This window comes from Epinephelus moara, chromosome 5 (assembly GCF_006386435.1).
Source record: "Epinephelus moara isolate mb chromosome 5, YSFRI_EMoa_1.0, whole genome shotgun sequence".
NCBI lineage: Eukaryota > Metazoa > Chordata > Actinopteri > Perciformes > Serranidae > Epinephelus > Epinephelus moara.
Window position 1 is genome coordinate 767,744 of NC_065510.1, and position 26,315 is coordinate 794,058.

Genomic DNA, 26,315 nt, shown 5'->3' on the forward strand with positions numbered 1-26,315 from the left:
AGCGAGAAAGTCGGCATCAGCCAGGTATGAAGGGTGATGGACAGGTCAAACAAACATGAGATTGCTGTTCATGCCCGTGTGAAACCAAAAATCAAGGTTGAAGTAGGTCATTTTTGTTCTATAAACCTAACCAAGTATTTTTCTTTCCCTTGTTTTTACGTTGCCGGCAAATCATTTTAATAGATTTAGTGCCCATCACAAAGTAATGCAGTGTTAAGAGGTTGTGTCCTTTTCAGGTATTTCTGTGAGACTGTTGTGTAACCTGAAGGCTACGTCTCTCCAACTTTAATCTTGCCAGTATTTTTGTTTTCTGGTGTGTAATGAACAGCACAACCTCTTGGGGCCGCTAGCATGGCTGCCAATTTTAAGGTCTAATTGTTACCTATGTAGAAATGCTTCCGCAGCACTGCAGAGATGATTTGTGGAGTTCACAGACAGCTGCAGAGACGCACCTTTGTCCTTCTGAAAAATGTGACTATGCACCGCAGACGCTGCACAATTTGACTGGATATCAGAGCCAGGAGGTAGGATCTCTGGACAATTCAGGTCCCAGCATCCACGTGGGAATCGCAGTCCCAGTATTTATATGCCTGACTCGCGTGAGAGGTGTCTTGTTTTCTTGTAGGCTGAGAGAAGTACATACATTTTTATTGTAACAGAGAGTTTCCCAGCTAAACCTTTCATCTCTTCACAAAAAGGACACAAGTAAAATCCAAAAAGGCACAAGTGCCTCTGGGAAGCAAGTTGGTTTTCACATGTAGGCATAGTTTTCACAAATTTTATGCTTTTATTTACAGTGTGTATTTCACATGTAAAAACTTGTAGGTATAATCTACATTTTCACATAGGACTACTCACATCAGAGAATGACAGAAAAAGTGTCAGTTCACCCAATTTAAAACACAACAAACAAACAAAACATTTGGAAACGATCTCCCCTCAAAGTATGATTAGTTGCTGTTCTGGAGCTTTCAATCATGATCTCTCTCGGCAGATATAGTTTGCTCAGTTGTCATGGAATTCTGTGTGTGTTTTTTTTAACATTCTTAGCACCTCAAGGCCATGGACAGGAAGCCCTTTAAGTCCTCCAAAAATATTAAATTTTGGTGTGATTTGATTGAAAGCTTTAGAGTAGCTACTAAACAGACCTTGAGGTGTGATTGTTTTTTTCTGAAACTGCTGTTCCCAAGTTCAAGAACAAAATTTGAGTCTCTCAAAAAAAGTTTTCTGTTTTTTTTTTTTTTTACTTGATACTTGATACACACTGATACAATGAAGATGAATGCTAGTGCTATGTGTGTTGAAAAATTACATTTAAATATTCAACTGCAGATCAGCACCTCTTTCCAGAAGCCCTGTCCTAGTTACTCTGGACAATCAACTAACTTCACTGTGAAGGGTTTTCAAAGGAAGCATTTCTTCATGAGAAAGTACATCCAGTGAATCCTGTTGACAGTGATGTCTGTGAAGACATTAAAGAGTTACAAGAGACACCTCATTACTCGCACTGAACTCTTTGGTTCAAGGCTACATTTCCCTTTAGTCAGCGTGGTTGTATTATGCTTTTAACATGTATATCTTGCAGGTGCACGAGGACAGCTGAGCCGTGAATGTCAAAATCATTAAAAGACAATACAGAGGGGGAAATGTACAACATCAAGCCATTTTAGAAAAAATGTATTTTACATATTAGACAAAACAAATGCACAATAAAGGATATGGTTGGCGAATTTTTTTTTTTTTTCATGGTTAACTAATTCCATGAAAAAGACAAAAACCAACAATGACATCAATACTTTCTGGCTGCCTTGCCTTGGCAGTGGCTCTCAAAGCTCCACAAGCCCATTGGTTCCTAAAACAGGTAAAAAATACATACTCAACAGCTGGTAACAGTACCCAGTAATGGCAATGTCGGCAGCTGATTCTGGGGGGGTCATTAATGCTGTGTCTAAGCCAAGCAGGGCAACTGGACATGGCCCAACTAATTTCATCCAGCATGCTGAGTTCAGGACGGTTCTGGGACGGGTCATTTTGGCTACCTGGGTAGTGCTTAAGAAAAGTTACTCAAACAGGAGGAAATAGTGCATTTTGCTGGGGACTACTGACATCGGCAGATAAATCCACATTTGTTGCTCTGGTGAGTATTTGTGGCAGCAGGACGGTGTATGTGGGACTGAGTCAAAATAATCTACAGAGAGTGTTCATAGCGATGAAGGAACATGTAACCCAATGGAGCTCTGTGGCACAGAGGAACAAGATACAGACCTGCCAACCTTGAAGAAAGTCTTGGAGTACCACCTTATGCTGAAAACATTCAGCTCATATACATGTGTGCATAACACAGTATATCCTGCATGGCAGAAATCCTCAGTAGAGCGGGGTGGAGTAGCTCAATATGTAGCTGATATTGACATTTTTGTTGTATTTTATCTCTTTAAATTCACAACACGTGCCAATACATCAACATATCATTCAGTGTTCAATAATTACCTGCTGATCCTTGATGACAGATGTCAATGGTATTGCTGACTGTGGCCAACTATGGCCAACTCTTTCACTAACTATCCAGGAGTTTCTGCAGTGGATGCACTTTCTTTCTTCATGGGGGTGCCATGATCTGCTCCTCTCATTATGTGTTTGGCTGCTATAATTAATATTACTGATACTATGAAAAGTCACGTTTAACCATCTGCGACATAGGTACAATATAACGTACTTTGCCAACTTAAATGACTGATGAACGAGCAACCTAGCGAGCAATACCTAGCTATGTAACATTAGGCAAACGTTACCTCAAATCGCAATCTCAACTCTACACATAGCCTTCAGACTGTTTACTTTTGTATAGGAGTTCACAAAATAGTCCTGACTTGGGAACCATCCAGCTGCAGTGAGGAAGGGGAAAAAGGGAGAGATAATAATCAAGGTCAAGAGTGTTGCTGTTGATTTGCGGCTCTTAGCTAATGTCTTTTGAAATTACATGACGCATATGTCAATCATCACAGACTTTTTCGTAGTGGGTGAAGACCAGGTGATAAAACTGGTTGAGCTCTTATTCTTTTGCTTTTCAGCACACTAAATGCTCATTAGTGTATTTCTGCTACCTCTTGCTGTTAGACACGAATACTACACAACTGGTCAGCTTTTTGCGTACTTTAGAGTGATAAATCGTTCTAGTGTACATTGCTGTCCTAATAGGTTGGCAGGTCTGAAGATATCCTCCTGAGACCTGAACATTTGTTTGGTATGCACTTTTAATTTCTCCTAGCTATTTGGGATCAGTAGGACCCGCTAGGTATAAAAAACTAAACACTGTCAACGATAATGAAGTCCCAATGTCCTCAAACAAACACTTAATTGTTGCCATATCAAACTACAAACATTATTAATCATAAATACACAAGTTTCAACCATAAATGTACATGGATAAGTGTATTGTGGTCCTACTGCCACTAGATGGCACAAAAAGTGTCCAAGATCAAGGACAACAGGTCTGAGTAAAGTAGAATGAAGCATAAGATCAAGTAAACCCAAAATGTGATGTCCTCATATAGGGACACACGGTCTCAGGAGGCTATGTCAGGCTTTGGTACACACACACTGCTTGTTGGTAGATACATTCATTGTTGGTTTTGGTATTTTCATGGCAAAATATAAAATCTCTCACCAGATTTATCCTTTCAGAGAACTTCCAAAATGAGTAAACACTTTCAATATATGGAAAGATGTATTCTCACAACCATTTTTACAACTCAACTCATCTGCAAGCGCTACTGTCATATTCACCCTGCTATTACTTCATCTGTAAACACCTTGACTTAACGGTATTACCATATGAACCCTGCTTCCCTGTAACATCCCAATCAGGGTCATACATTGACACTGATTTAGTAGCAGACACCTGATAAATCACATCTTGTGTTTAGTCATCAGTGGTAAATATCTTCCCTGATAAGAGCCACATTATCTAACTCATTGATGGAAAAATGTATCATACTGCATGCACAGTATCTTTGTCTCTGTGTTGGAACCTAAATAAATCACACAACAATAAAATGACTTCGCGCTGACTTAGTCTTCATTCCCTGAGCATGGCGCTCTTCTTCTCTTTCTGCAGCTCTACTTGTTTTTACCTATAAGAGTTCCTACTCGCTGCATGAATCTCCCCAGTTTATTGTCAGTGCCACTTTGTGTGTTATACGTTGGATAGCCAGAGTCATTCCTGTTCAGGGAAGAGCTTTTCTCTGGAGGATACATGCTCGGCACCTTCATCGATTTATCCAGAGGAATGCTGTCAGTGCTGAGCAAATATTCGAATCGACTGTAGGCTTTCTCTCTCCTGGTTTGATAGACAGTCAATCCCTCGTCATCCAGAGTGCTCCTCGAGCCTTTGTCCTGCTCTCCTGCAGGGTTTGTCTTTTTTTTGCTTGAACGATGAGGAGATAATCTCGGGAATGGAGACTTGTGCTTTTCCGTCTCTGTTTGACTACCGAGAGAGCCCTGCGACCTGGACATGCTCAGTGATTGACCTTTCTTTGTTGTTTGCTCTACCGCAGCTGCCTGCGAGTGGTCTGCTTTGACTGGTTGGTTTTGACCATGTGACCTCATTGAACCCTTTCTGTGGAGTGACTTCTCCTCCTTTTTGGATGCTTTCTTTTCGTCTGGCGTAAGCATCGAATATACTTTCTTCCTCAAAGAATTCTTCCTTTGAAGGGGTGGTTCCTCGTGCTGTGTTTGCTTTTTGTCTGTGTGGCCACTCTTAGCTTCCCCTGCATGATGAGATCCTGCAGAAGTGTTTAAGACCTTTGGGGCAGTTTGGGCCTCACTGGATGTTGACTTCTTTCTTTCTTTTGGAGCAGCTGAGCCTGAACTGTTGGTCACCTTACCCACAGAACCAGGGCTTCCTTTGGTTTGATCCTGGCGCTGTGACTCTTCAGGTAAGTTGGGTTTCACAGTGTTCTCCTTTGGAACAGGTTTCTCGTCTTTTTGAATATCCTCATTTGCCTCTTTGAATGCAGCTGAGTCGGAACTGTTGACACGTGAACCCTCTCTCTCTTCAGGGATCTTAGTCAGAGACTCCATCGCCCTTGGGTGTTGGAGACCGCTGGGCTGCAAATGAGCCAGCTTGAGCGACGGATCATTGAGTTTCATATCTAAATCAGCAGCTGAGGTTGTCCTGGAAAGAGGCTCGTGCCAGTCGTACGTCTGTGCCGTCTTTCGATCCGGAGCCATTGTGACATCGTAGTGAGAGGTAGAGCGCTGACCGTCAGTGAAAGTTTGCTGTCTTTTGTCACCTTCTGTATTTGTCTCACTGTCTTTGTGGTTGGTCGGTTCCAGGCTGAAACCGTTTTGCACTTTTGGCTCTAATTCTGTCACACTCTGCCTCATGTCAGGACCTCTTAATGGAGACATAAATTTTGGTCTGTCCAGAGTCTGAAACATAGACCTCAGGGACTCTTGGCTCTGCCTGAGATTGGCGTATTCCTGCAGACTGAGCCTCTTCTGCCTCATTTCCTCCATCCTGGACTTAATGTCCCTCGACCTGCTGTGAATCAGCTGCGACTGATGCTCATTTAAGCCTGTGTGACTACTATATGGAGATGCCACAGGGGAAATTGCCTCACATGATGCATCTAAAGGAGCGTTGCTGTCATTAAAGTATGCATCCATCTTCCATCTGTGAAGGGATGTTTCAGAGTTGAATGGTATGAGGTTCTGGTCCGCTCCATAGCGAAGCCGGTGTCGAAGGTGCTGCTGAGACAACCTGTTTGTCAGCAGCATGTCGCCGCCCCCTCTCATGTTAAGTCCAGTCTTCTCAGGAGAGGGGACTCCAATGTCCTTGGTTCCCATCCTCAGCCGAGTCATGGAGTTCAACTTCTGCAGTTCTCCGCCGTAGCTGTGTCCCCGCACCAGATTCCCCATGTCAAGACAGTGAGATTGATGCAGCCTCTCCTGCATGCTCAGGCCCCTCGTCATCAGGGCGGCACTGTTCAGCCTGTCATCCTGAGCACTCCTCATGCCATGCATCACTTTGGGTCTCATGTGAATTTGATGCAGGGAGAGCTGGCTGGAGTTTGGGCTGTGCAGGGCCACAGTGTCTCGTAGGTACTGGACAGATGACTTCTCCTGAGACAGAACTGCAGGAACTGTGGAGCGAGCGTACAGTCTCCGAAACTCCTCGTCATAAGAGGCAACCAGCTGACCTGTGATCACCAGAACCATGCTGAGGTTGATCTTCTCAAACGACCATGTGTAGCTGAAAAAGAAAATGGCGACATGTTACTAAGTGTTCATGTGATATTGATTGTGATCAGATATTAGTATGCCAGTTAATTAAGCACAGCTGGTGGACTTAGACACACAGCATTGGGTGGGTGTTGTTTATTTTGAAATCAGTTTTTGCTGGGTAGGACCGAGACTTGTTACTGACAAGCTACTATTACTACCTGTACCTTTTTTTTAAGTCCAAATAAAACAGTATGTCAAGGGTATCTAGCTTCAGTGTCGTGACCTATTTCTTGGTGAAAGAGGATAGGCAGGTCGGATATAACATTGGGAAGACTTTGATTTGATTGTTGAGAAGTGGGTGTGCCATAACAGACATGGAAAGGCCCTGATGGTGTACACCTGTGTGCTCGGGCTGGAGTTTGGTTACATGTAGTTGCTGAAGCAGTCCTGTTCCCAAAGTTCCCATAACTTTGGGAACAAGAACATGAGGTTTAACATGGCAATACCCCAAGACACACCAGCGTAGCACACTTTTGCTAGCTTACTAATAAATATTAGCTGTATGCGGCTAAAAGTTGCAGATTGATTGATGGGTGGAAATCATTATTCTTTGAAACTGGTTGGTACTAGCTTACGTAAAAAAATGTCATATTTTGTTTTACAGGAAAAAACATGGTGATTTGATACAAGAATACAGCCTGTTCTCAATCCGAACTTCTCCTCCCAAATACAGCCACGTTGTCAGTGATGTCAGCGTTAGACACCGATACACAGAGACACATATTGAGGCGGTATGATATGCACCAGGTGTGTCAGTTTTAGAGGCAACAGGCAACAAGACAATTCGTGAAATATTGTTGCTTTGTCAGTGAACATCGGCGTCACACACCAATGCACAGAGGCACCTTTTGCAGGGGTGTGATATGTTGCAGGTGTGGCAGTTTGTAACGTGGCCGGCAACCATTATAATTTGAAAAAAAAGATAACATCATACTGTATATAGTGGGGGGCGGGAGGGCTGGTGAATGGGTCAAACAAACTCCAGACTTTCACCTGGGAGCTCAGTGTTTGTTCCAAGTGTGAATTTTAAGCCAAACCATTATGTTTTTTGTCTAAACCCACGTGCATTTGTTGCCTAAACCTAAGGAAATAAACCAAAAAATGAAGTGTTTGACATCTGTTGTAAGTTCATTTTGAGAAAAAAAAAAGAAGGTATGCATGTATCAAGCAGAAATAAGAAAAAATAAAAAAATTGGCATATATTGATAAACAGGTAATCAAAAAGTGTGGATGTGATCTTAGAGGATTAAAAAGGCATCTTTCATTTCATCTTGGCTTTATGTGGTAACTTTGTTTTGACTGAACACCTGGCAATCGTAGTGCAAGATGGGCTCAGTGTGAATTTACACTTGGCATTCATGAGTGTTTTTCTTTACCTGGATAGGACATCCAGAAATGGATTATATGTTAATACAAGGTGGGGTCCATGTGACTTGCTGAATTATGGTATCATCTCAGTTTACCAAGATTTTAATTAAAAAAACAAAACAAAACAATGAGAGGCACCAAATTCCCTTAAAACTCAATCGGGGAATCTGAGTAATTGCATTTGACAGGTGGATTAAATAATTAATCATGGCCCCTGTTTTGATTTAACTGTTGGGGTGTTCATGTGCAAAAAGGGTGAAGGTAGGATCGACTAACCTGTATGTCCCATACAACACTGTTTGGCAGTCCACCAGGATGAATCTTTGCTCCAGATCTCCATGGAACTTCACTCCAGACTGACACTGATACTGCTGACCCTGAACCGCCCGAACACGTAGGTTCTGATGGAGAAACAAAGAGAGTCACCAGGTTAGAGATACCTGAGCCAGGTAGAGGGAAGGAAACAGGATGAATTTTCTGTCATTATTGTCACGGAGTGGTTGTTTGTACATGCGTGTTTTTAAATCAGTACATTTTTTTCAGGGTTTCTATTGACACTTCAACTATTTATTTAACTTTCTCAGCACCGGGTTGGGTACTTGTGGGTACAGGCGGGCAGCGGGTGAGAACAAATATCTCATTCATTCATTCATCTTCTAACCGCTTCATCCTCTTGAGGGTCGCGGGGGGGCTGGAGCCTATCCCAGCTGACATCGGGCGAGAGGCAGGGTACACCCTGGACAGGTCGCCAGACTATCGCAGGGCTGACACATAGAGACAAACAACCATTCACGCTCACATTCACACCTACGGACAATTTAGAGTTATCAATTAACCTAGTCCCCAATCTGCATGTCTTTGGACTGTGGGAGGAAGCCGGAGTGCCCGGAGAGAACCCACGCTGACACGGGGAGAACATGCAAACTCCGCACAGAAGGGCTCCCACGCCCGGGATCGAACCGGCAACCCTCTTGCTGTGAGGCGAGAGTGCTAACCACCACACCACCATGCCGCCCAGAACAAATATCTATTTTTCATATTTCAGAATAAAACAAATGATAAAGATGTGAAGTATATGTGTATTATTTGACATCTAAAAAACTATTATCAAGCTGCGATTACTTTTATTTTGAAAGTCAATGACACAAGTCGAACCTTTGGCCCATCGTCACATTCGTCACCAACATGGAGAACTGCATGAATCTTTGAGGAGGCAGCTTACATGGAGTTCAAGACACCCAATGAGCATCCTTTTGAGGTTTTATGGTAGTGGAAGGAGCATGCTATGATGTTTCCTAACCTGGGAGTGATTGTGCAGAATGTTTTCACCATCCTGGCATCAAGTGAAAGTGACATCTCCTCCACTGGATTTGTAATTCAAGAACTAAGAACCCAGCTTAATGTAAGTGACTGTAGCCTGTGTGTGTTTAATCACAGGTGCTGGGTGGGTGCAGCTTTGACTAAAACATAATGATGGGTAACGCGTCCGTTCTGGTACTGTTTTCAGAGCTGTTTTTTGCTGAAAAAAGCCCACGGACATTGTGAGAATGAACCAAAACAGCAAAGTTTCCAGCCAGAAAGTTGGGTACAAGTAGGCATGTGATCCACTGCATGCTAATTAATTGCAGACTTTCTTCAATCAGTCTGATCTTATAAACTGTCCAGCTGTGCAATGACACTGTGACTGAGCAAGCCTTATACTTACTTGATGCTGACTGTAATGTCTGTGACACAACTCAAGCAAGTTTAAAAAGTCAGCTGATTGACTTTCATACCACACGGAAATAAAAGAGGTGGCCTGGAAGTTTTTAGCAAAATGAATCCAAAAGCAGAAAACTCAGGTTAAACACTCTGGTAAACACTGTCCACATCGTCAGCTTTTCAAAGGACAAGTACTGCATCAGAATCTGAATCTGGAATGTGACACTGCCTGTTTAAAAACCTCTCAGGCCTGTGCAGGAAATGTTTCAGCTTATTTACACGTAACTAATTCAGCTGTGGGTTTACTGGTTTGAGGTTGGGTTTTACTAGTTTGGTAACTGCCAATATGATATTACTGATTTATTTATTATTTCAGATATGGCTATGTAGTTTAACAACATGTGTAACGATTTAGAGAGATAAAAAAAACAGTTGAGAGAACACAGGTTTGATACTTTCAAGTTAGACATTAACAGTATGGTATACTATTTCTTGTATGTCAAGAGGGTTTAGGCATTAAATTGTACAGAGAAATGATGCTATGCCCGTGTGTCAATCCATCACTCTGTCCAACGATCCAACACTTTAATCCAGAATTTAATATCTTGACTACAGTTGGATGGATTGGCATTAATTTTATACAGTTTCATGGGCCCCAGAAGATGACACCTGCTGACTCCTGATTTTGCATCCATCGCCACGAGCGGGTTGTAAATAGAAACTTATTCAACGTTTCAGGCAATGAGAGAACAAGTTCAAAACTAATGACCAAATTCTAAGTACAGCCTCAGCTGTAAGGGTATAAAACAGCAGAGCTGTTGCTCCATGTTTCTTGAATGATCAGGTAATTGTGTGATGATTGTTGCAGTTCCCAAAGCTACAAACCACAGACTGTAATCTTACCCCTCTTTTATCTCCCCTATAGTAGCTGTAAAAGATGGAGAGCTCATTGAAGCTTTATGATGTTTACAGTTCTGTTTATTTGTTTGTTTGTTTGCACAAGAATGCAACATAAAAACCAAGGTGCAATACAAGTGACACACATGAAAACAACACAACAACAAAACAAGACAACCCAGGAAGCCAAAATGACCTAGCCCAACATTGGCCAAAATTCAGCACGCTACATGGTTGCCTGACTGGGCCAGGACTCTGGATGAATGACGCCCAAGAATTGGCCCAGATAAACTGGCTTGACTCCTGGCTGCGACTCACTGGGCCGTTATCAAAAATGACCTGGCCCAGCATCGGCCCAAACTGGGCACACCAGAAGGAATAAGTCGAGCCATGTCCGGTTGCCTGGCTTGGCTAGGACTCAGGATGAATGATGTCCCATAATTGGGCTAAATAAACCGGCCCAAATCCTTGGTGTCCACACTGCCATCACTTGACTGTTATCAAAAATGACCTGGCCCAGCATGCACCCAAACTGCACGCTGGGAGAAATAAGTTGGGCCGTGCCCAGTTGCCCAACTTCACAACTGAGATTCTTGATGAATGATGCCGCAGAATGTGGCCAAATAAACTGGCAAGATTCCATCTGGTGACGCTGCCATCATTGGGCTGTTATCAAAAATGACCCGGCCCAGCATCGGCTTGAAAAATAAAGTCGGGCTGCATCCTGTTGGCTGACTTGGCTGAGACCCATAGTAGGGCTAAATAAACTGGCTTGAATCCTGGCTGCTGACACTGCCATCGCTGGGCTGTTATTAAAAATGACCTGGCCCAGCAGCGGCCCAAAATTGGCACGCTGGAGGAAATAAGTAGGGCGGTGCCTGGTTGCCAGATGCCCCAGTAAATTGGCCTGATACTGGCTGCCGACACTGCCACCACTTGGAAGGGGGGGACTAGATGCAAACAAACTAAAGCAAAACAAAAACAAACATACAAACAAGATTTTTTCATGTTTATGTTACGTTAAAACATTCAAACACAAAACTCCATGTCTTTTGCACCAAATTTAATTTTACCTGAATTATTTGGTATGATCTCTGGAAACAGTGGAATCTCCACTAGAGCTTAAAATACAGTTCTGTGGGTTTGAACAATGTTTGGCTGCTCAGCGTGAGTTTGCACCTACTGACCAACCAGTTAGGTTAGATTTTAAGAATTTAAAATGTATCCAACAAACACAGTCCATCAGTCTTAGATAATAAGTACATGTTCAGCTTCAGAAATCTCTTGCAAAGTCTGTCTATATGTCAGGTGACTCCTCTTGTGGTTTTGGGGCTTTTTTTTTGACTCATACTTCAGCTTGTTTGTGAACAATTAGTCATTTTGTCCTCTAAAATATCCTGGTTTGAACTGTCTGACCTCATTAACATATAACACAGTCTGTTTTTAAGTACAAGAAACATTTTCATTTTAAATGTGATGCATATTTCTTCACTTGATTTGACTTTATACACTTTAAAAGCAAATTATGAACAAAGTAATTGTGGGAAATTAGGAAAGTAGAGCAGCAGTCTTTTCCATTTCCATTACTTGCGGCTTTAACACACACACACACACACACTCCTTGTGATACTCAACAAGATCAAACCTGTGCGTCACTTTCTCTGAGGCTGGTATTTTGATGTGGCTACTGGCTAAGCAATTTGATCATAAAGCCGTCACTGTGTTCCCTCTGACGACTTGTTGTTTGGACTGCTCAATCTGTCCTGATGCTGTTTAACTGGAAAATCCAGCCACGCTAACAGTTCTGTCCTACGGCTGCTGCAGTTGTCTCGTATGATAATGACAGGTAGAAACGCACGCAGCAGGGAAATGCTGGTAAATGACAGCGTTTCCACGAGGGCGTGGAGCAAATGTCAGACTTAATCCACTTAATGCTCCTGCCAATAGAAGAAAGGTCATGCCACAGGCGAAGCTTCCTCCGGCAGGAAACATTGGCAGAATATAAATCTACAAACATAAGCTGATGGAGCAGGAAGATGGATCGTTTTTTTTTTCCGCCCCAAAATGTCAGAAAATGTCCACATCACATCATATTTGTTACTGTGTTGTACATTGTCAACTTTTGTGTTTGGTACACTGTGGCTTTGAAAAACTAATATCTTTCTGTCTGTGATTCAATAAGAAACATTTTTTTAACATCATACCCTAAACAGGACTTTGTAAAACTTATCAACTTGAGCATGTATGAGAGATCCTCTAGGAGTCTATAAGGGTTGCGTCTATTCCTGTTCTCACTTGGATGTCTGAGGAAATCTAATGGTAAATGAATTTAGGATATAACACTGAAGCATTACAGTTGCCCTGTGGAGTTTCCGATTACATTCACTGTCATTGTGTGCATCCTTAAAGCTATGAAAAAAGGACTGAACCAGGCTGTCCTCATGCACTGTTTGTATGTTTTCTCTATGAAAAGTAATGCATCAGAATTATACTTATCACATGTAATCACGAGTCAGTAATTCGTATTAACCCATGAATTTTGGAAGGCTGGGATCGGTGACCAATGCACTGACGGGAGTAGAGAATAAAGAAGTAAGTGGTCTCGTAAGGAGGGAGATTGGGGTGGTTGATAGGTCACAAAACACAGGACTTTCCCTTGGAGACCACTGTTCAGAACTGTGTGAACTTTGAGTCATTCGTCATCCCCATGTTACATCCATTTATCCATTTTCAGCTGCTCAACCGAGGCCGGGTCGTGGGAGCAGCAGGCCAAGCAAAGCACCCCAGACCTCCCTCTCCCCAGCAACGCTTTCCAGCTCCTCCTGGGGGACCCCGAGGTGTATCCAGGCCAGATGAGATATGTAATCCCTCTAGCATGTTCTGGGTCTGCCCCGGGGCCTCCTACCAGTGGGACGTGCCCGGAACAGCTCCAACAGGACGCGCCCAGGAGGATCCTGATCAGATGCCCGAACCACCTCAACTGACCCCTTTCAATGTGAAGGAGCAGCGGCTCTACTCTGAGCTCCCTCCGGATGTCCGAGCTCCTCCCCCTATAAGGCTGAGCCAAGACACCCCATATAGGAAACTCATGTCAGCCTCTCGTATCCACGATATTCTTTTGTTCATTACCCAGAGTTCATGATCATAGGTGAGGGCTGGGATGTGGATAGACCAGTACATTGAAAGCTTTGCCTTCTGGCTCAGCTCCCTCTTCACCATGATGGTCTGGCACAGCGGTCCGCCGATCAGTCTCACACTCTATTTGACAACTGGTCAGAGCTTCTTTCCAGGTTGTTCTTTTGTTGTTTCTTTTCCTAAACCTCACCACAGTAACTTTACATGAAGTATGCAATGTCATTCATGGGGCATAAATTTGTTGCATATCATATGAACTGTTGTATGATGATATGTAGACCGAATGCAATTTTTTCCACATTAAAATAATTTGCAAAGCCCATTTTTGAAATAATGTAAATTACACATTGCTTATGTCCATTCATACTTGCTAGCAGTTCTCTTCACTGCCTTTTTTTTGGTGCATTGCTGCACATCTTGCTGCTTTACCCCCATTTGTAGATCAGTGAAATAGTGTAAGACCATTGGCAAGAATGTCACCCATGTGCGCGTGCATGTGGGTCCCCATTCACACGCATGAGAACAAACAACATGGGGACCCACTCATAAAAACATGAATCCCTAGCGCTAATAGCTGAAAAAAACTCCATGGGTTACTTTTAAAATCAGATATTAAAGAGATTTTATATGAGGGAGTGTGGGTGAAGATCAAGAGCGGATTATGGTTCTTTAAAGGCTAAGGTGATTCTACATCTGTATTTGTTTATTACAGGATTGAATGACTATACTTAAGATGCTGACATTTCTAACTTTTCAGGCTCAAACTGTGGTTTGAACCAAAAATGCCCTCTCACAGGAGCTCCAAGATGCTCCAAACATCCTCAAAAAAAATTCCTTTTTGCCTGGTTTTCCACAATTTTTCCAGATAAACATTGTTTTGAAACAACATGTTGCTGTACATGAAATTGAGGAACAAACTTGGAACAGAAAGCAGTCTAATGTTGAAACCGCTGGGTGGACAGTAATGTGTGAAGGCCATGATGATGCAGATGCAGAAACACAGTTGCAAAAAAAATATGTTCTACTACTACAACTACTACATTACCAGAAGAGCCTTTTATTTTGGAGGGTTTTTCTTTTTGTTCTGCTGAAACATTTTCATGAGTTTCACACACAACACAGATGCATTGTGATGCTGTCATGTAGTCCTAAATAAATTACAAATAACTGGTGTCCATGACATGAAATATATGTTGTAGTAAGACTTTAAGATGCACTTCCAACAGATTTTTTTTTAGCTCTAGGGAGACTGAGATCCTTCAAAATCTCACCTGACATAACAAATTTCAAAGACACATTTTGGTGTCATTTCATGTCTCCTAATTTGTGACTTCTTGAATATAAAGTATGTTTCATTAAAATAGATTAAGGCTTGAAGAGAGCTGCAGTAACTACCAACACCCTAGAAAAGACCCCAGTATTTGAAATGGTTATACAACCTCCTCTCTTTGACAGCTGTGAATATTCTCACCTTAAAGTCTTGGATGTTGACGCCCACTCTGCGTGACATGGTGAGGAAGCCCTTGAACTGGGAATGATCCAGGAGGATGTAGACAATCACTCCTCTCAGCGTTGCAGTGATGATCTCTTTGAAAATATCGACGTCAGTGAACACGTCCATCGCTATGGCAATAACCTGGAGACATAGCAAACATTTGGAAAGATGTCACACGTTTGAGGAGTCAAAGTCAGGACTTTTAAAGACATTTAAGGACGCCTTTTTCTGTTGGTTTCTGACGCCGCAAGTCAGACTACTGAGTGAGACCGAGCTCTGCAGACCTCTGTTTGAAACCAACAAACAAAAAACCAGTTGTTTTGTAGGGAGTCATCACTGTTTATACAGTGACTTTAATTAGCTACCACATGTGGTAGCAGCCCATTGCTGAGTTTCCACTGAAAATAGTGCCAGAAAAAGTGGTTGTTTTTTACAGGCATACACCGGATGTGATGAATTTTGCGTCAAAACATCCACCATATCTTTTATAGTATCGTCACATAAAGATCAAAAGGATCAAAAACAGACTTGACGTTGGACAACATCAACATACAGACTACCAACCATCACTGACAAAAATACCAAATGAAATATGAAATTATTCATTAAATGGATCTGTTAAATAGTTTATATATAGTTTATATAGTTGTAGGTTGCCACTGACTGTTTCACAAATGAAAATAGAAACAGTGACGCAGATGGGTTTGCCTTCTCGAGGGCAGATATAGCAGATAACAGAATTAGTATTTTAACATGTTCTCCTTTGAACACAGGTGTATTTCTGAGGTGGCAAGTTGAATCACTCACAAGGGCCCGTTCTCTGCTAGAGAGAGAGCGGGCCCTCCAACCACTCTCTGTACAGGCCCCTCCACCCCATGGGCCCTGGTGCAACTGCACTGCCTGCACTGTCTATAGCCCCTTTTACACTGCCAGATTTTCAGCGAATGTTGGGCTGTTTTGCCGGCAAGCTGCGAGCGTTTACACACACAGAGCCGGATTGGCGAGTTGATCCGAGGTGCCCAATTTTCAAATTTCCAAATTTGCACAATTCCCATCTAAAAAGGGCTTATATTAACGCCCTTGTGTTGCTGCATTTCTTGCAGAGATAGTGATGTGAAGTTATTTTTTACCAAGTTATTGCTGCATTTCTGCTGGCATAGTGTCATGAAAAGTGACTCTTACCCTGAAATAAACCCTTTTCCAGTTGGGACTGGGTATTTTAAGCTAAAGCGTGATCTTTTCCTAATCATAACCAAGTAATTTTTGTGCCTAAACTCAACCACATGTTAACCACAGCATTGTTGAAACGTAAAGAAACATAAAGTTTCAATGTATCTGCTCGTATTGACATACAAACGTTAGGCTACAGGGTTCGCAGAAACGTACATGCCAACATTTATTCTGGTGATTTGGTTGATCATGCAGAAGTTCTACCAAGTTAAAATACATTTGTAATAAATAGATAAATGAATAAATGTTTTCCTGTCTTGACAAATTCTTCACCTCAACTTCTACTGGCCACATGGAGAATGAATCTGGATGTATGAAGTTATTTGAATGCATGCACAAAACTAAAACACATATTGCAAATATAATCCCGTAAAATGGATTTTAACATTTAAAATGTCCCTTTTTCAAGATTTAAAGTCTTGATTTCAGGATTTAAGACATTGTGAAAAAGCATTCTGGTGCTGTGGGATCTTCAGACGAACAGTGAGGCTTACTTTTTTTTTACGTAAATTGTTAACCCACCCTTTTTTTTGTCTTTCTTTCTACGTCTTTATGAGGTAAATTATTAACACAGGACATGTTGTATCAGATAGATGTTCTGTGAAATATGAGGAGTGGTTCTCTGAGGAAACAAAAGCACAACTGAAAAACTGATTTATGGTGTTTTGATGATCAGACTGGATTTTACAAACTGTTACACTGAACAGTGGCACATGCAGCAGCTACACCGTGTGCATTTCATCAGTCATTTTCAGTTGGTGGATATCTGAGGAATACAAGTCCATTTCCTGCACACTCACAATGACACACACACACACTCACACACACACATACACACACGCCCCGCTGTAAATGGTGAATTATTAGTTTCAGCTCAGGAGACAGCGAGCCGGTCGTCGTCGCAACGTGTGGAGCTGAACATCGAGAACATTCAAGTTGAGACACGTTGGCTGGTTAATACCATGTGTCTGAAGGCGAAACATAGCCTTCATTGGAACCTTTTCGATGAGGAAGTCATTTCACAGTTGGCGAATTCACTTTTTTTTGCCTTTGTGAAGCTGAGCAGAGTGTAGAGTAATATAGTTTAAATGTTAAGACGTATGTACCTCGAGCTGTGGCAACATGTTTGGTCATTTATTCTCGTAAAAGGAGTAATGACTAATAATTGGCCTCAGGTGCTCAGTTCTTTTTCTGCGAGTCAGTGTTCTGCCAGCTAAGAGTCATTGTTGTAACTTTAGTAGCTGCTGGATACAGGTTTTCTGCACCAGCTGACGGTTGCTGCTCAGTTTTTTGTAATCGTTACAACAGATGAATATTTATTATTTTGCCAAAATATGCTGTCCAAAAAACTGGGGCCGGGTCCTCTCCAAATATTATTTATGGAATGAGACTCTATACTGACTTAGATTTTGGATATTGTAATATTGTAAGTGTTGTCTTCTCCTGGTGTTAAAGGCTGCATCACAGTGCTGTAATTTTTTAACTTACCAAACTGTTCTAGTTGTTCTATTGTACCCACATTTCTGATGATTATTTTTTAAAAAAATTTTATAGTGGAAATATTTTGTGAACGAACCAATCGTCCACCCTACAATATTGTCTCACAACGTATCCTCATGTAACAGTTTGTATGATATCTAATGAATTAGTGTCTCACAAATGGTGTTGTCACGTTACATACTTCACATAAAGTTACGGATGTTGATATTGAGATATAATGTATGGTCAAAAATATCGCAATATTTGTTTTTATCCATCTCATTCAGCTCTATGACTGCGTCTCAGGAGGTAGAGCAGGTCATCCACTAAGCAGAAGATTGGCGATTTGATCCGTGGCTCCTCTAGTCCGCATGTCGAGGTGTCCTTTGGTATGACACTGAACCCTAAATTGCTCCTGATGGCTTATTTTATCGGTGTGTAAATGTGTGAATGGTTGCTGAGTAGCAGTTGGCACCATGTATGGTAGCCTCGGCCACCAGTGTGTGAATGTGTGTGTGAATTGGTGACTCGTAGTGTAAAAGTGCTTTGAGTGGTCGGAAGACTAGAAAAGTGCGATACAAGTGCAGGTCCATTTGCCCTACAGAATGCAAAATGTCACTCAAATGAAGCTCAGTTCAATCAGGAAAACTTTCTTCATGCTATATCCATTCACAATTCTCTCTCCATCCCACTCTCACCACTTCCACCAATCAGCTGACTATAGTTTGATTGACTGTTAGCCAATCAAACTTTGCCATGATCTCCGTCAGCCATTCGTGTTGCTGCTGCCAAACATTTAATCTGTTCTCCTCTCTGCTCCTGTCAGCTGTTATTTGAGGTGGAATCATGGCATCATCCTCAACACCATTCACCTCCAGTCACCTAATCCAGAGCCCAGGATGAGCTCATCAAAAGCCCACTCCTCTTCACATCCAGATCCTCATCTCCCTCTTCATCTCATCACCACCACCACCACCACCACCGTCGTCTACTAGTTAGTTAGTTTCCATTTTTACGCAGATGACACACAGCTTTATTTCTCTTTCGACCCTACCATCAACCAGCAACTAAACACTCTCCAGGTACGCCTAAATGAAGTACAAATCTGGCTGTCTAATAATTTCCTTCAACTGAACCCAGATAAATCCGCAGTCATTATCATAGGCCCAGCCACCACACACAATCACATCTCACCACAACTTGGCTTATTCTCCACCAGCATCACCCCCAGCTGCAGAAATCTTGGTGTCATTTTTGATAGTAATCTCAACTTTAATCAGCATGTTAAAACAACTGTCCAGTCTCGTTTCATCCAACTACGCAGAATCTCCAAAATCTGGTCCTTTCTGTCTCCCAAGAACCTGGAAATTGTCATTCATGCATTCATCACATCCCGTTTAGATTAGTGTAACTCGATCTACTCCTGCCTAAGTAAACTTAATCTTTTCAGCTTATTCAAAATTCTGCCGCCAGACTCCTCACAAATTCAAACAAAAGAATACACATAACCCCGATTTTAGCTTCATTACACTGGCTACCTGTGCGTTTTAGAATTGATTTTAAGATGATCACTTTTAAGGCCTGGATGGGACTGGCCCCTGAGTACATCAAAGACGGCTTAGTCCCATATGAGCCAAGGCGTAGCCTGAGATCCTCCGGTGGGTCCCTATTAGAGATTCCAAGATCTAGATTTAAAACCAAGGGCGACCGGGCCTTTGCTATCAGGGCCCTGTCGCTCTGGAACGACCTGCCGGAGGAGATCAGGCGAGCCACATCTCTGTCCTCTTTTAAATCTCTTTTAAAAACACACTTTTTTAAATGTGCTTTTACTTAATTGCTGTTGTCATCTAATAATGTACTCTAATAATGTCTAATGTTTTCTATTTTCTAATGTTTTATTGTTTTTTATGTTCTTATAATGTTTTTATATTATTGTCATTTTATTGGATTCTGCGTTTTTATTCTGCTGTTGTAAAGCACCTTGTAACTTTGTTTGGAAAGGTGCTATACAAATAAAGCTTATTATTATTATTATTATTATTATTATTACTACGTCTTAACCACCCTCCTGGAATACATGAGGTCTAATCGCCTAAGACTTTTAACATTTCTCATACTTATATTCACATGTAAATAAATATTCTTTCTCTCAGAACGTGTCTCTCCTGAATGAACTATTTATGTCTGTTTTTATCTGATCATTCCTGTGTGTTTTTTATCTCTTTGTGAAGCACTTTGGTCAACATTTGCTGTTTTTAAATGTACTCTATAAATAAACCTGACTTGACTAAACAGTGCTACAGGATTGGCCCAGGGGCCCAAAGTGTCAGGAAACCGCTGGCCTTCACCTGCAAAATGTCACTCCAATAAACGCGAACTGACCAGGAGACTGGTCTGGAATGACCACAAAGAGACGCAAAAATTCCAACAAAGAGATGCAAAACAAATTGCCACACTAAAAAAATCACCATGGCGAGACACAAAACCACAAAAAGATGCATATTGACTACAAAGAGACAAAAAACAGCAACAAAAAGAGGCTAAACCACTACGAAGTTTGTGTCGTGCTCCTGTGTAGCAGAGGTGGTAGCACCTTTTGCATAGCTGTGCCCAGGCGCCCATTGTCTCATGATCCGCCATGTACTCATTATGAAGAATGGTCCATTTTATTACTGGATTATAATCACTGATGCACTAATGTGTTCATCACTTTAACATTGCAGCTGGTAAAGGCAGAGCAAAAAATGTTTTGTGACAGGAGGGGGGGTTATACTTTAAGAGGAAAACTTAATTTTAAAAAACAATGTGTTCATGCAACTAAGAGGAGTCTGTGTATTTCAGTGTTTGGGGTGAACATGTGGAACGGGCTGCGTGATGAGATGAAGCAAAAGCACAAATATAAAACAATTTAAAAAACTATACAAAAAGATATTTTGGCAGATAGACACTGGGTGGTTTATTACATATTTAATTGGGTGGTAAATAGACTGGGGATAGTTTATTAGTTGTAAATAAATTTGGGAATTTGTTGAAATGCAATATGAGTTATATATAGAAAAGGGTAGGGACATATAAGTGTTACTTCTACCTACTCCTTTTCAGACACCGTTACCTTTGTCTTGTTTGTTTTTTATTTTTATTTCTTTATTTTTGGTTCAAAATAAAGTTTTATATGCTGCTGGGTACGTCACAACTCCTGTCTTTTATAGGACGTTTGCTGCATATTGTAGCTGCACCCTCTCACATCGTGTAGTTTGTATTCTTGTCTTTTAGTTACTGATATATTTCTATCTGTTGTCACTGAATCACAACAAGCTGTTTTAGCTTTAAACCAGTTGTTGGGTTCATTTTTTACAGATTTACCAGTTAGAACCAGCAAACCGAATCATCAGCTCCTAGATTAGCAAAGTGATAATCATCTTATCACGATGAGTGAGCGGCGGCAGGACAGAGCAGGTCTGACCTACAGATGAGCGGCAGGCTGCGTTCAAACATGTGTGGTCTAACACATGTCTGCTGGTGAGCTCCACAGGCTCTTACATGATCACTGAGTCAGATAGAGTGCATCTTCTCCTTTTATTTTATGATGTGTTTCTGCATGTTTCCTCCTCGTTGTAAACTTAATTGCCTCAGAACAATTATAAGATGACATAATTCCTTCCTGGAAAAAAATAGGAAATTACAGACTCTTAAAATAAACTGCTGCCATTTGAATTGTCATCATGAAGGCCTTAAAACAGTCCCCAGAGAAAATATGTAGGCTGTCATTGGTGGCAGCTACAGGCCTGGAGGAGTGAACTGCTCTGCAGCAGCAGTTTGAGATGTTTCTGTGCTACTTTTTTTCTGAGGTGAAAATTCTGCCATAGCAACCGTAGGCATAAATTTCAGGGAGGACACAGGAGAAACATTCCCGTCAATCAGTGGCGTAAGGTAATTGCGATGGGCCCCAGTGCACGCCAATAAGATGGTCCTAGTGCATACAATTGTGCACATATTGTCTCGTCACGTGATCAGAGACTTAACATTGGATAACTTCAATGTACATCTTATATCACCCATCAATCATCATTGCTTATCAATATTTGACAAAAATACCTACGGAAATGAGACATTTTTAATTTTTTTTTTTACAATTTTACAAGATAATTATAGTTTATTTGTGATAAACATATAATTTTGTTATAGATCTAGTGACTATTTTACAAAACAAACATGACTAAGATGGATTTGCCTTTTTCAAGGGCATATATAGCAAATGGCTTTATTTTACGCCCCTGCCCTCAATATTTAGAACATGTGCATAAAAGTAGCCAAGGACTTTTATTTTGATTGCATTGAAGACGTTTCTACCATAAATAGATGCCGAAAAATTCACCAGAATGCAGGAAAGTTAGTGTTTGATGCTCAAAAGTACAGAGTTGTTGCACAGAGATGATTCACCATCTCATATAGTTGTATTGTTGTGAACTACTTGGTTTTTAGAAAGTTGCAGAACAGCGCATTGCAAGGAGTTGCCTGTTTCGACTCGTCTTGTCGTGAATCTTTGGTCTGAACTGGGCATTAAGGGAAACACCACCTGAATTAAGAATTCCGATATGTTTTCTTCCATCCGCTCAGATCTGAAACAGAAAATATACCTATATAACGTTTTCCTCAGTGCTCTTAGTGTCATCTAGAACATATTTCCCAATTCATTAGCCCCTTTTACACTGCCAGATTTTCTGCCAATGTTGGGCCGTTTTGCCGGCAAGCTGCGAGCGTTTAGACACACAGAGGCGGATTGGCGAGTTGATCTGAGGTGCCCAATTTTCCACCTCGTAGGGTAGACATATTGGCAGAACCTTTTAAGTTTAAAAAGACCAAGGCGGCCTTCCGCAACAGGAGGGGCTGTTGAAGACTTGTGGGAGGAGCTGTTGATGACGCCACACGTGCGAGCCACTGGCGGTGGATAAACAGGAAACAGCTGATAGCAGGAATTAGCGAGCAGCTAGTAGCAAGAGGGAAACACAAACCTGACAGACACTGTAAAGATGAGCAACTGGGGAGACAAGGAATTGCGCGCCCTCCTTGTCCTCGCAAACGAAGAGGCCATTAACCGTCAGATGACGGGGACGGTGAAGAACGGGCCGACTTACGAGAGAATCGCCGAAGGACTGACCAGCCGCGGCTTCCCTCCCACGTCACTGTTTACGTCACACGCTGAGCTACACGTTTTGTTACTTGCTCACGCCCCCCATTGCCCCGAAAAAGGCACATTCTGTATAAACAAAAGTAGGTAGGCGGCATTTTGCTGCACTCCCTGATTTTGTTTTTACACTGCCAATGCTGAAAAAAGACTGATTGGGCTTTCCTGCAAATCTGCACAATTCCTTCTAAAAAGGGCTACTGTCTATGGAGCAGCTCCAGACTTTATACCGTCACATCACAAGTTTTAGTTTTAGCCCTCTAGTTTTAAGATTTGGGAGAGAGTTGTTCATGTTAACTAACATTTTTAGACTGTCTTAGAACACAGGAATAACATGTATGAATTTTAAAAAAATGGGCGTAGTTTTCCTTTAAGTATCCTATTGAATTCAGAACTTTTAATTGTAAGGGAGGGTTTTAGACTGTGGCATTTCTACTTTTACTTTAAGCAGCAGTGTGTAGGATTTAGTGGTATGTAGCGGTTAGATTGCAGATTGCAACCAACTGAATACCCCCCTGTGCATATGAGAACCCACAGTGGCCTTCAGGTAACATATAACACAAATGTCCCAGTGTAGAGTCAGCGTTTGGTTTGTCTGTTCAGGGCTACTGTAGAAACACGGCAGTGCAACATGGCAGACGAGACAAGGACAGACGTGAACGATGACCCACTCCTTTTGTAGATATAAATTGCTCATTCTAAGGTAACAAAAACACAAGGATTCTTATTTTCAGGTGATTATACACTAATGAAAACATAGTTATATTCCATTTTTATCAATATATCCCACTAAACCCTACACACTGGCCCTTTAAAGAAGGATCAGAGTACTGATGTACCTACGGTGTGGTGCGTTTGCAGAGAAATATGTAGTGTGATGTGTATTTTCTCCTGTGGAAAGCAACGCCTTTCATTGTGTGTTTGTTCTGCAGATTAAGTGCTATTGTCTTTGTGCTGCATTTGTCAGTGTGCAGTGTTAAATATATGTGCACCAAAAACAAGAAGATGACTCCCTTCACATGTATCCTCCATGACAAACAAGATGACCCTGACTTCACCTTTTCATGTATTCAACAGCATCATGTTCTCACCTGCCTCGCCTCCTGTATCTGTTTACGAATCACTTCTTTAATGGTCGGTGTGTTCTGTCTGGGGGGGTGGAACAGCAGGCTGATGTTGGTGTCCACGCTCTCCAGCGAGACCTCCGGCCAGCCCAGGTCCAAGTCCGGCACCTCCTCATCTGACTCGGTTGGGAAGTAGGTAGAGGGGCTGGCTTCACCTGTGGGCCGTTTCCCCTCAGAGCAGTCGTCGTCATTCTCCACAACCGGTAACTCTGCATTTTCCAAAATGAACAGGATCTCCTGCTCTGACAGAAAGTGGCTGATCTGCTCGGCTCGGAGGAACTCCTCGTAGGCCTCTTTGCCTCCGCACAGGAGGGCATAAATGGCCAGGCGGTAGGTTTCTTTGTAATGTGGCTGGATGTAAAGCAGAAAGTCGTCCTCTTTCAGTGAAGACAGGCAGGACAGATTGGACTCCATGGATGCTGGATCCCCTTTGCGTCTCTATGCGCAACAAGCCTCTTGTTTACCTTCAGTGTGACAAGTTGTGTGACTGTTAATCATGCTGTTTAAACAAGACACTAAATTAAACGAAGAGAGAGACACCAGAGAGCTCATTGAGAGAGAAAAAGCAGTTTACACTTGTGAAGTGTTAAACCTGTCTGTCAAGTGTGATTCACCACAAGTCGGCTAGGTAAACATTACAAGGCATGCAGGGACTTCTTCAGTTAGTTATCGTTGATGAAAAAACTCTTAAACAGACTTACTTCATGACTGGTGAAAGAAATCCTGTGCAGAGTCCTGAACCTTAAAGAAACAGCTCAAACAGAACAAAGTGAAACCCTCCAGTCAGCCTCGGCGTCTGTACTCTGCTGCATGAACCAGCAGCAGCCCTAAGGTGTGGATCTGATGTGTCTATTCAAAGGAATAGCTTGTTGTACCTGCCCTGTTGGCTCCACTGACAGCTCACATTCTGTTAACAAGCCCCGCCCATCTCAGCTCACCTGGGTTCCAGAGCAGGAGCAGGTTTGTTTACCTATTCAGCTGTCAGCTGCTTCATTTGAGCCTGGATACAACACAATATGTGCACGTTTTTACTTTATTCAGCGCTGCAGCAGGAGTCATATTACCTCCACCACACACCATTCAAACAGTCCAGTCACCAGAGGAAAATGTTGGCATTGAGCGTGTCTGCAAACTGCTGATACAACACATTTGCATGTTCCATTTGTATCACATTAACGTTTCTAAAGCGATGTAGTGTACGAGCTGACGTGGTCATTGAGAGGTTGAGGAGACAGTGGATGGTGTGACACTTAGCGAGACACTGTCCAAGCTGCAGACCACTGTTCCAGACCAACAAACATCAAAATTGGTTGTTTTTAGCAGGTCATTGCTGCGTCTCCAGCAGTTTTATGGCTAAAAATTTGGAGTTTTTTTCGCGATCCATTGCTGCGAAGCCGTAATTTTTTACCAACCATCGCTGCATTCTCAGCTGAGATAGTGCCATGGAAAGTGGTTGTTTTTCTTCCAAGACGTCACTGCTTTTCCAGCTGCGATGTGCCAAGAAAAGTGGCTGTTTCTTTCCAAGACACTGCTAAGTTTTCTGCTGGGATAGTGCCATGGAAAGCTGTAGGTTTTTACCAAGCCATCACTGTGTTTACTGCTGCGAGAGTGCTACGCTAAGTGATTGTTTTTCACCAAGACATTGCTGCGTTTCCAGCTGGGTAGTGCCCCCAAACTATCCCTTTTGAGGGCACTATTTTAAACCAAAACCTGACCTTTTCTTAAACGTGTTTGTGCCTACAACTAACCACACGTTAACACAGCATTGCTAAAATACAATCTTTCAACGCATCGGCGACATAATAATGTACAAATGTAACGTATCCGTGGTATGCAGGTACAATGCCAACATTTACTCTGAGGATTGGGTCGGTTCAAAAGTTCGTAATCTCCTGCCACAAAAGCTTGATTAGGTACAGTCAGACTCAATGTGTCTGAAAGGTCTTCTATGTTTTAAGGTTGAAGAACATTCTCTGTACAATGAAAAAGAAAACCCTGTACAATAGTTCAACCTGACTGAAAAGAGACAAAGATCCCTCTGAGCAACAGCTGTGTTCAACAGATTTGAACTTGTGAGTCTGTCACTGTTTGAGGATGTGGTGGCCCATATTAAACCATCAGATTCCCCTCGCGATGTGGTCCCTGCCCACTTCTTTAAAGAAGTTTTCTCTACTATAGGGCAGTCGGTTCTGACCATTTTAAATAGCAGCCTGTCCTCTGGTGTTATCCCAGTAAGCTTCAAACATGCAGTAGTACAACCTTTGCTGAAGAAGCCTGGCTTAGATAGCACTGTTTTAGCAAATTTCAGGCCCATCTCCAAGTTGCCTTTTATTTCTAAAATCCTGGAGAAAATTGTCTATGCACAACTAAAAACTTTCCTTGATGATCACAATATTATGGAGGTTTTTCAGTC

General features: G+C 42.0%; 1 protein-coding gene across 1 annotated transcript; it reads right to left on the reverse strand.

Moving 5' to 3' along the window:
• Positions 1–770: 770 nt before the first annotated feature.
• Positions 771–24,752, reverse strand: LOC126390687 (protein FAM83B-like). Its single transcript, XM_050045103.1, has 5 exons — positions 24,604–24,752; positions 23,870–24,366; positions 14,861–15,025; positions 7,933–8,057; positions 771–6,256 (listed from the first exon to the last, which is right to left on the reverse strand). The coding sequence occupies exons 2-5, from the start codon at positions 24,314–24,316 to the stop codon at positions 4,120–4,122; spliced, it is 2,874 nt and encodes a 957-aa protein (XP_049901060.1). The 5' UTR covers positions 24,317–24,366; positions 24,604–24,752; the 3' UTR covers positions 771–4,119.
• Between the last annotated feature and the right edge of the window lie 1,563 nt (positions 24,753–26,315).

Bases quoted from the DNA above. Each gene is read 5' to 3' on its own strand.
- LOC126390687 (XM_050045103.1), bottom strand. From the start codon at position 24,316: ATGGAGTCCAATCTGTCCTGCCTGTCTTCACTGAAAGAGGACGACTTT. The intron at 15,026-23,869 runs GTGAGAACATGA...CTATGTCTCCAG, and splicing joins AGATACAGGAGGCGAGGCAG to GTTATTGCCATAGCGATGGA. The intron at 6,257-7,932 runs GTTAGTCGATCC...TTTCTTTTTCAG, and splicing joins GTGTTGTATGGGACATACAG to CTACACATGGTCGTTTGAGA.